Source organism: Branchiostoma floridae, chromosome 2 (assembly GCF_000003815.2).
Source record: "Branchiostoma floridae strain S238N-H82 chromosome 2, Bfl_VNyyK, whole genome shotgun sequence".
In the NCBI taxonomy this organism is placed as follows: Eukaryota; Metazoa; Chordata; class Leptocardii; order Amphioxiformes; family Branchiostomatidae; genus Branchiostoma; species Branchiostoma floridae.
In genome coordinates, this window is record NC_049980.1 from 3756689 (window position 1) to 3768101 (window position 11413).

At 40.9% G+C, this 11413-nt stretch overlaps 2 protein-coding genes across 2 annotated transcripts; one reads left to right on the forward strand and one right to left on the reverse strand.

Moving 5' to 3' along the window:
* The first annotated feature begins 6 nt into the window (after positions 1-6).
* Positions 7-5364, forward strand: LOC118409861. The gene is made up of 2 exons (XM_035811225.1): positions 7-4885; positions 5195-5364. Exon 1 carries the CDS (start codon positions 229-231, stop codon positions 1774-1776), a length of 1548 nt encoding a protein of 515 aa, XP_035667118.1. The 5' UTR covers positions 7-228; the 3' UTR covers positions 1777-4885; positions 5195-5364.
* A 3294-nt stretch (positions 5365-8658) lies between these two features.
* Positions 8659-9505, reverse strand: LOC118410568. The gene is made up of 2 exons (XM_035812340.1): positions 9189-9505; positions 8659-8863 (listed from the first exon to the last, which is right to left on the reverse strand). Exons 1-2 carry the CDS (start codon positions 9456-9458, stop codon positions 8741-8743), a joined length of 393 nt encoding a protein of 130 aa, XP_035668233.1. The 5' UTR covers positions 9459-9505; the 3' UTR covers positions 8659-8740.
* Between the last annotated feature and the right edge of the window lie 1908 nt (positions 9506-11413).

An 11413-nucleotide genomic window follows, 5' to 3' on the forward strand; every position in this document is an offset into this window, starting at 1 on the left:
AGGAAATGAAGATGTCCTCATAGAAAATGAGGAAAGTTTGGCAGTGTATACCTTAACCATCGACAAATCTCTGCCCAAGAGTCAGTTTATAGAGTTGGTAGTCTCAAACTGAAAGACTGTTCCAGGCAAGTAATATTTATTCCAACTGATGAGAGAGCCACCCGCTTGTCCAAGCCTTTGTCACTCATACAAAAACAACGTCAGTTTGGACATGATGAGAACATTTGGATGCCCAATATTATCGACAGATACCATGCAAGACCCAAAGAGGAACCTTTCAGAACAATGTGTGCTGCCACCTTTGTATCTGAATATAGAGTCGTGTGTTCTTCAGGTCAGGGAAATACTGACAGGCAATCAAGAACTCCGACATATGTATTAAGTGGTAATCTAGGAGTTGTACAAAAACGAACAAGATCGAAACCTGCTATCATTCGATTCCCAAAATTTAACAAAGACAAGGATACAGAGCGTTATTATGCCACTTTATTGAAGTTATACCTCCCTCACTACTGTGACACAGAGTTAAAACCAACACCTTATACCAAATATGAAGAGTTCTATTCAGATGGGTTTGTGTCAATCTTTGGGAACACAGATGATGTCAAAGTCTGTGATATTGTGCAAACAAACAGACAGAAGTTTGAAGGAAATGTTGACAACATTCCGCAAACCTGTCAAGACTTCAACGACACTCCCGACATCGATGATCCATGGGCCCAAATATTGCCAGATGCCAAGGAACACGAACAAGTCACATCCAAAGACCAGGAAGACGAAGACATTTCTAATGCCGAAGACCAGAACATACCTGACCTTGCAACAGTACAGAAATCCAAACAACTCTCTTTCACTTTAGAGAGATGCCAACTTAATATACCTACCACAACTGCTATCCCTCTCATGCAGTCCATGAATTGGAGGCAACAACAGGTATTCTATTTTGTTCGGGATTGGTGTTTGAAAGTCGTGCAGGGGAAGAGACCTGATCCATTTCATATTTTTCTCACCGGTGGTGCTGGCACAGGCAAGAGCCATATCACCAAGTGCATAGCATACATGGCTAGCAGAATCCTACAGCCCACACAAGAGAATCCTGACAAAGTCGCAGTTCTAATAACAGCTCCAACTGGAACAGCTGCCTTCAACATAGGTGGAACGACTCTGCACCATGCATTTCACCTAGCACGAGTCTCTGTGAAATACCAGCCTCTGTCAGAAAGCACCTTGAATGCAGTGAGAGCCCAATATGAAAGCCTTCAGATTGTCATCACTGATGAAGTCTCCATGGTAGATAAGAAACTAATGTCTTCAGTGCATGGAAGGTTGTCACAGCTACGTCAAGCCAACCCCAACACACGGTTTGGGAACATGAGCATCCTTGCTGTTGGGGATATGTTCCAGATTCCTCCGGTCAAAGGGCAAAGTCTGTACAAAGCCACAAAAGCAGACTTCTTTCCTCTCTGGAATGGTATTTTCCAACTCTGTGAATTGAAGGACATCATGAGACAAAGAAATGATGCTCTCTTTGCTGAGTTGTTAAACAGACTGAGAGTGAAAAGAAAGAAAGAACAACTATCTGACGAAGACAACATGACCTTATTATCAAGGGTATTGTCCGTGGACTTTACAGCACCACAATATCCACAAGATGCACTCCATATCTTTGCAACCAACGCATTAGTTTCTGAACATAATGACAAAATGTTACACCTCAGATGTCCCCAAATCACAACATTTGAAGCCTCTGACTTTCAGAAAGATCCAAGTACTTGATCTTTGAAACAGAAGGCAATCCTTGCAAAAGGACAGCCAGATGACTTGCCAAATGCCCTTTCCATTGGTGTTGGTGCACGCGTTATGCTGTCTAGAAATGTCCATGTTGAAGACGGCCTTGTCAACGGAGTTTTGGCACAGTAACAGGTCTATCAGGTGGCAAAAACAGCAGTTCCAAAAATCCAACAGTCTTTGTCAAATTCGACGATCCTAGAGCTGGTGCACTTCAAAGACAGAGAACTCCACTTTGTGAACAAGCCAACATCAATTCAGTTGCGATACATCAGTATGAAGACACGTTGAAATCAGATAGCCACATAAAACGTTACCAACTACCTTTGAAGCTTGCCTGGTGATCTTCAATTCACAAAGTGCAAGGCCTTACAGTTGATACTGCAGTAGTCTGTATGAAAAATATCTTTTCTGCAGGCATGGCATACGTAGCACTCAGTAGGGTTCGCAGTATAAGTGGTCTTCACATTACAGAGTACAATCAGGAAGCCATTTATTGCAATAATGAAGTTCAACAGGCACTAAACGCCATGACGCAATTCACATATGATCCCAACCCATTTACAGAACTTTCACCTGCCTCTCCACATCAACTGTTAAAAATTGTTCACCATAACACACAGGGACTTATCACTCATTTCAAAAGTATGGCCAACACCTGTCTACTAGAAACAGATCTACTCTGTCTTTCAGAAACCTGGCTCACTGCAAATAACCACAACCAAGTGCAGATAGACGGATTCAAAATGTATCACAAGAACAAGTACATCAGTGAAGCCTGTGACAATCCGCTACAAACACATCAAACTGCTCATGGAGGAGTAGCAATATATGTTCGCAACAAATGGACATCTCACGAAGTCCAAATACCACATTCCACAGACTTGCAATGTCTGGCTGTCCATGTTTCAACAGGCTGGCTGACACTGCTCTTACTAGTTATCTACAGGCCCCCCCACGAGAACAAAGCAGCATTCATATCCAGCCTCAAAAAACTCTTGGACTACTTGCCTGACATGGACAAAAACACTACAATCATAGTTGGAGATTTCAATGAGAATCTCTTGGCACTTCAAGACAGCAACAAAATTCTATCATTCCTTGCTACCAATAACTTTACACAAATCGTACATCATCCAACAACTGTCAAAGGAAGTTTGCTTGACCACATTTATATGTCGTCACTAGCAACATTGCTTAAGACTGGCACAATTCAAACATTTAACAGCTATCATGATGCAGTATATTGCATATTATCAAGTCATGCCACAAAAACACAAGCTCTTCACTAAGCTCTGTGAGGACAAAATAATTCATCTAATAAATACACTTGCAAAAAGGCTATATATGTACATTCCAAATACATAGAGCTGCCTGAAGACATTACCTTGCCATACAAAATAGCAGCAAGGCCAAGCCTGCTTGACACACTGAGTTCTAACGATTGTATCCCTCTCAATAATGTATAAAACTGTACACATGTACTTTCCATTATATCAAAACCAACAGTTGCTTACTTTGACATGTCTCCATAGCATGCTGAAAATGCACATTGGGGAGACAGAAAAAAAATAATCCTTACAGTAAGATGCTTCACAATATGTAATATTCATTCAGATATGTGTGTTACCACCCTTCAGGTGCCCTACCTGTACATACTGACAGTTGTGCACAAAATATGCTGACAGGCCCACCAAGACATATACATATGTCCATTTTAGTATCTTGTCTATCCCATTGTTAAACCAATTCCAATATGTGACACACTTTTTCAACTCTCTTGTATCCTGCATCAAGAACTTCTTCTCTGGCAATTACATCTCTTGCTAGCCATTACATGTCATGAGCCAGCCATGCCAACTACTCACATATCGTCAAACCAGCCTCCTTACTCCAATATGGTATCAAGTCTTTGCCAAGCCACCATCACAGTACCTTGCTCCATCAATCAACACCTTTACCACACTTCCCCAGCCAGCCTGCTCTCCACGTCCTACTGCCACATGTGATCTTCTAGCTTGGGATCAAATCCTTTTTGTCCATAATTGCACGCCAGCCTTGCACATATCATGATCCAATCTGGGGACAATTCTTTTGTCCATAATTGCACATCCCAAGTTGCACATGTCATCATCCATCCTGGGGACAATACCTCTTCTCCATAATTGCACGTGCATAGTTGCACATGTCGTCATCTGCCCTGACGACAATACCTTTTGTCCGTAATTCCACATCCATAGTTGCACATGTCGTCATCCAGCCTGGGGACAATACCTTTTGTCCATAACTGCACGTCCATACTTGCACATCTGATCAGCAAACCTGGGGACAACACCTTTTGTCCGTAATGGCACATCATACTTCCATACTGGAACAACAACTTCTGTCCATAATTGCACACCCATAGGTGCACATGTGCTCACTAAGCCTGGGGACAATACCTTTTGTCCAGAATTCTGCAGCTCTTACTTAAGCTTGGTCTCAACGACTGTTGTGCATAGCTCATGACGCAGTCTCATACTTATAAGGTCTTCTACCTTACTCCAACATGCCATAATCTACCCTGCCATCAGGTGATTTTATCTAACCCCAGTCTGCTCACAAGCCTCTGCTTACAGTTACACAATCGCTGCCTGGCAGCTGAATCACCTTCCTAGTGCATATGCAAAATCACATCTTACACATAGACCAGGACATCCTACAGGCAGCGCTTTAAGTCTTCTTTCCCCTATGCCTTCCCTAATGCCACACTCATGTACTTGTGCTCATATATTAACTGCACAAAGTACCTCCTGAGACACTCTTTCACCGAACCATTTGCACACCGCAGTTCCTCCTTGGCAGGAGTATGCTTCTTGACACATGGTACTCAAGCAGCTGCAGGCTTTCCACTCATGACATGTCAGCCTTCATTTTTAGAGGTCAAATTGCCACTGAATATCTTCATGTTCCTGTATACACAGAAGTTCAGAAAATGTGCCACGCATTGGACTCAATGACTACATCAAACAAAATAGACAATATACTATCACGACAAACTCCTTTTCACTGGCTGTCCTGACATCACATTTGCAGCCACACCTGCCAGCCCATACAGGTAGCACATAGCAGAAAACAACACATATATATCTTGAATATCTCGTGAAGCATCTACTAACAATCATGAACAGTACATTCCTCCGATTTCACAATATCAAGTCTCCAACACAATGAGCCATGTACACATGTCATATGCTTGCAACCAACAAAAATCATTAACATCTATATTCATGACACTTTAATGTCTTCAGGCTGCCTATCATCATCAAGGGCTTGAACACGAACACATGGGGTTTGTATGTGGGAACAACATAAAAATACATAATCTGACAACTCATCTCATGCACATATCATCTTTCCATTGCAGGACTATCAACCAGCCCAGAAAGCCACTTCTGTACAACGACACAGTCCAACATCACTAACGCAACAAAGCAGCACTACTAGCAGCTGGACTCACCATGACAAGGACCAAAGCTACAAAATCAGCCTTTCCATTTATTTCCAACATTCTCAAATACATTCTCTGAACTATAACATTGTCTCTTTGTCATTCTTCTGACAACATGTATCTATCTATATATATATATATATACAATACACACAAACGTGTCTTATATATATAGCCGTATCACCCCAGCTACCACCCCAACCACAGGAAGGATCACCCAAAGACCCAAGAGTAATCCGACCCGCAGCACGTCTGGAACCAAGGATGATGCAGAATACACCGTGTTCTATTTTATTCAGGTCATACCCACATGAGAAAACGCATACTTCAATCCGAAATGTACCATAACTTCAGAACTGTTGTCTCCTCAAACAAAAGTGTAACAACAGCCAGTCCTATTACCAACATACCACATTTCACCCCTCCAAAATTCTTCCATTTACTCACAAAACCTGTCCAATATATATGTATATGCATATGCATATGTATATGCGTATATATATATATATATATATATATATATATATATATATATATATATATATATATATATATATATGTATATATATATATGTGTGTATATATATATATATATATATATATATATATATATATATATATATATATATATATATATATATATATATATATACATATATATATATATATATATATATATACATACATATATATATATACATATACATATATATATATAGAGAGAGATATATGTATATGTATGTATATATATATATATATATATATGTGTGTGCATATGTATGTATATATATTTATATATATTTATATATATGTGTGTATACGTGTATATACATATATGTACACATATATATGTACATATATACATATATATATATCTATCTATATATATATATATATATATATATACATATATATATATATATACCTACACAACACTTCTTAGGAGACAGATAGATCACTACATATGGCTACTACCTAGGTCAAATTGCTCCAAGGGAAACATTATGCATTTTCACGAAAATGTCGCCTCTCTAGTTAAATGATACATTACACTCCAAAATACCTTTCTATCAGGTTTTGGCTTAATATTCTTGGTTGCCATGGCAGCAGGGCAGCAAGTATTGGGGCGAATTTCCATTATTGGGCCAAAAACTGGGAAATCACGGTAGGGCAATAATTCAACAAGTGCTGATCATGAGAATAATAAAGAGTACCCAAATCAACTACAGAGTGTCTTTAGCTTCACAAGAATAGTGGTAAAATTTTCAGAATTCAGAAACTCGATGCCAAGGAATTGGGCAAATTCAAAAAGAACCATTGTTTCAAGGTTACAAAAACACAGTTTTTTTTGCCAAGCTTAAAACCAGTGTTTTTGTATATGTGTCGAGAAGTATGGACAGAAAAGCAACAGTTGACTCTCTACTACTACTAAGCTCTCTTGTACATGACAATATGATCCAAGGCTCGAAATACTTTTCCTGCATACCTGCACTGGTCCCAAATACGTTGGTGCAGGTAACATTGAAATACACTGGTGCAGGTAACATTGAAAATATCCTGCACCATACAAATTTTACCCGTACCACTCTGAATTTTGGAAGTATAGTTCATACTAAAATTGTTCAGGAACCATTGCTATTTTTTTTCTTTTCTACAGAATATTACTTATATTACTAATATAGGTGGTAGTGGTAACATTCAATGCAGCTAATAAGAATCCACGTACACCTACATCATATGACGTCTATGTATAAAAACCTATTACACGTTGTGTATTTGGGACCAGTGCAGGTTAGGTGCAGGTAGACATAAAAAATACCTGCACAGCTCCAATTTTACCTGCACTAACCTGTATATACCAATTACATGGACCAGTGCAGGTTAGGTGCAGGTAGACAACAGAAACACCTACACAGCTCCAATTTTACCTGCACTACCCTGCATAAGCAGGTAGTATTTCGAGCCCTGATATCTGTCATTGTAAGCAAGATGCCTGCGATACTGAATTTCAACAATGTTTTATTGGTACATCTATTTACAACAGAATCAAATTAAAGAACCTTAGTCAATTTTGCACTCATTGCAGATGGTGTGAATTGCGTGTAACATTGTTCAAGTACAATATTAGGTTGACCGCAGATGGAGTTTCCGTGGTTATCGGTAGTGACAGGGCTGTGTTCTTGAGTTGGGCCAGCTTTAAACTTACATATCAACTTCTGCTGCTGATGTGAAAGATCCATCTTGGGTTTTCAGGGTTTGTAGTAGGTATTTGTCTCTCTTCCAATCAACAGCAATGTTTGCATTCTCTTTCCCATTGAGTCCTTGCTTCTTAAGCTCCTCTTCATTTCTCTTCCAAGCTATCAGACTCTCTGGTATCCTGCCTCCTTTCCTGACTTCTCTACTGTACTGTCTAAACGATCCAGGTTCTCTTCTCTTTTTCAGTACCCTTGTAACTTCAGATTGGTAATTGTGGTTACCACATGGACAATGGCACTACAGACTTCTTATTTCCTTGTCTGTTGGAACATCTCCTTAGAGATAAACCCGAAGGCTGCATCCTTTACCTGCAGCCACAGTGTCGAAATACCCACTTGCACACTTGAAAATGCATTTTGGTTGGCGCAACGTAAGTCGTAATTTTAAATCCAGGTAGCGCAGTGGGCAACCTGGAATTTTTCAGTTGGAACACAACTTTCCCCCACCTACATGCATACGTATTTATTTCTTGATAGGATAAAACATAAGTTACATGTAACTACAGGGGTGCCTAATAGGGGTGAGTAAACGGTACAGAAAATTCAGGTTCATGCAGGTGTGGTTCAGGGTCAGAGGTCCGGACCTGAACCTAGACCTGATTCAGTATGTGAAAACTTGTGATACTCAAAACAATGGTCCATTTCGCTACAAAGAAATCTGTTTTGCAGAGTATTTGAGTACCACTGGCGTTTTAAAATCCTACAAGGCTAACTGCCTCTGTGCGATTGAGTTTAAAAATTGGTAGAAATGAATACAGACTATACTATAATATACCTCTAGCCCGTTCCGTCAAATTTTGAGTTTGGATCAGTCCATTTTTGCCATGGGGTGATTTGGAATAGTCCATATTTGCATGAGAAATACATTTGGAGGTTCAGATATCCACAATGATCTCTCCTGAAGTCAAATATTCTGCCAAGGTTGCCAAAGTACAATTTCTAAGGCATTAAGCATGTTTGGTAGTATAGCGTTATACTAGTTTAGTACGTTGTCAACTTAAAAACTGCAGGGGGCATGTACAGGGGGGTTAGCAATCAAATATTTTCAAAATTTTTACATTTTCATATTCAGATGGACCGTCTCCATATTTCTAGGGGCGTATTTCATCAAAAACTGCAAGAACTTCCTAGGAGGACAAGAAAGGGACACGGCAGGTATGGTTTCTGTTCACCCTACGGTCAGAGAGGACCCCATGGTCTGTGCAAGCTATGCCACACCGCCACTACTTCCCATGGCGGTCCTCATCACATTCACGGTGCGGGTGATCAGGTCGTACAGCGGTGCCAGAGGAGACGTTGGTGGGCCTCCAGGTGCAGCTAGCACAACAGCCTGGATGAGATTAGAACGAAAGATATTGTTTTACACGTTTTCGAGAAAGGGCTGAACTTACCTAATCTAGAATGTCCATATCCATATGTATCTTTGTGAAAGGCGGTATGCCAAGGATGCAGGAGATTCAAGCATGCGCAGGCCTATATATATCCCATACCGGAGTCTACAATTACTAATATACTTGGTGATGTAATTGGATGTGTATATGCATACGTGTGTATGTGTATGTGTATCACTATATGTGCGTGTGCGTAGTATATCATACATATACATGCAAACATTAATGCATTCATAGATCCCTACAATAGAAGACAATACTTACAGATTCGTCCATCAAAGACAATTGACGGAGATCCTCCCGCACTCTCTGTGTTGCCGTTTTGAATTGGACCACGTTAGTCTGGAGGACCCCAGCATCTTCCGACACAACCTTGACTCCGTCAAGCACGTCCTGCACGGGGCGACGATGGCTGGGGTTGAGACCGTCAGCGGTCCTCTCCATCTTCGAGTTGTCGATGTAGTGCACGATCTTCTCCGCCTGGGTCTCGATGTCCCGCCAAGCCAGCCTCTGTATACCTGCCTCGGCGTTCATGTCGGTCAACTGCCTCTGCAAATCATCAAGGGCTTGGCGAACCTTCTTCGTTTCTGAAATGTAAGGTTGGGGGGAAGGCTGTGAACATTCCATCACCAACATAGTTTTGTTTAAAACTTTAGTCTACGTACGCGTTTCATTGGCTCAAATTTACAAACAGTATTATCCTCTGTAGATTACATTGAACAGCCTATATGTTCATACCGGTGTCTCTTCGTTTGCTTTCCAGTAGGCTGATGATATCCTCTTGGGTTCCCTTGATCTCGTCCAGGAATGTCTTGAACTGTTGCGTGATATCCTGGCAGGACTTCGAGCACCTCTCTGCCTCCTGTTTCATCTCGTTGATACGATCCTTGAGCGTATTCAGATCAACGCCTGTTAATTGAAGTATAATTATATATTGAATGAACTTTATTGCACGACATTTGTACATGGTACAATGTAAGGCAGCGGTAAGAGATCTAACGATGACAAAGAGCAAAGTTTAACTTATAGGTATGTAAATTGTTTCATGACTTTGTTGTAAATATTGCCTGCAGGAGTAGAAAAAGTCCAGGCAAAGGAGAGTACGCAGTTTTTGTTCATAAAGAGCTTCTCTTGAAAGAGTTACAATGTCACAAAAGATAGAGAAATTTGCTTTAGCCATTAAGCTTGTATGAGCTGTAATTTAGGTGATTTGCCAACAACGGAGCCTAAACTACTTACGGTACTCCTGGATGCGGTCATGAAGTAACTCCTTGGCGGCTTGGGTTGGTAGATCAACCTGCTCAACATCGAAGTTAGCCTTCATCAGCTGATAGGCAAAGTACAAGTTTTCCTTCTTGAAATTAGGTAGGTACTTCTCCAGCGCCAGGTCTGCGAGAACCTCGCTGATTGTACCGTCTCTGACAAGGGTGAGGATGTTATCAATTCCTTCAAGATTCCTCAGTAGTATCTCAATGAAGTTACTGTATTAAATGCATGGATGGAAAGGGGATAAGAATCAGCAAGACCTGATCCGAGTCTTTTTTAAACTCCCAATTAAACCGAGACGTCATAACCTAATCGTGCCCCCCCCCCCCCCAAAAAAAAAAAACAGGCAGTCCACCGGGACAAATTTGTGGCTTCAGAGGCAGGCCGAGGCTGCACCTCCAACGGGCACCGGTGCAAGTACGACCGCAGCATTCCACAGCCAACGTTACTAGTACTATTGCCATGACAAAAGTACCATACAATGCTCACCTGAAGAAGATACATTCGCGGAGAGCCCCGGACAGAAGATCCAAATATTTATAAAGAAGGACTGCTACCTTCCCCCGAACTTCGGCACCTTGTTCCCGCATGGTGGAGACGATCAGCCGCACATTGTCGTCAATATTCTTCAACACTTCGACCATTTTGTCGGCTGGGAAGACAGTCGCCAGTTTGGATACGGTTGGAGCCATTTTTGTACGCAGATAACACAAGCGTTGGAGCCGTAATTATGTCACCGCAGTCCACGTACCTGCTACGTAGCTACACATAGACCTTTTGCCTGGAATCATATAGACAGTTATACTGGACTTTTCCATGTTGAAGGTCATGGGGGTTGTAGGAAACACCTTGTCCTTCCACACCTTTCCCTTTTTGCCCCATTTGAGTGTGGACCACACTCTTTAATTCAATGATACTTCTTACACGGCTGTCTTGATCACCTCTCAGATTCAGTACCTCGAAAGAAAACCAGGTTGTTACCTATCATATCTGCTTGAAGATCATATACCCCTTCTATAACTTTCAGTATTGACTATTCCTAGGTAAACGCACAGTTGATGCCCTAAGTTTGACACCTACCATTGTTTACGGTAGCAAAATGTTTGTTTTTCCCATTATGACTTCACATTCTATATTGAGCATGGTTCGATAAGAGTTGTCGACTTTGTATTTAGACTGACCAGAGGTTATCAGGTTGGTCGTAACAAATATGTCATGTTATT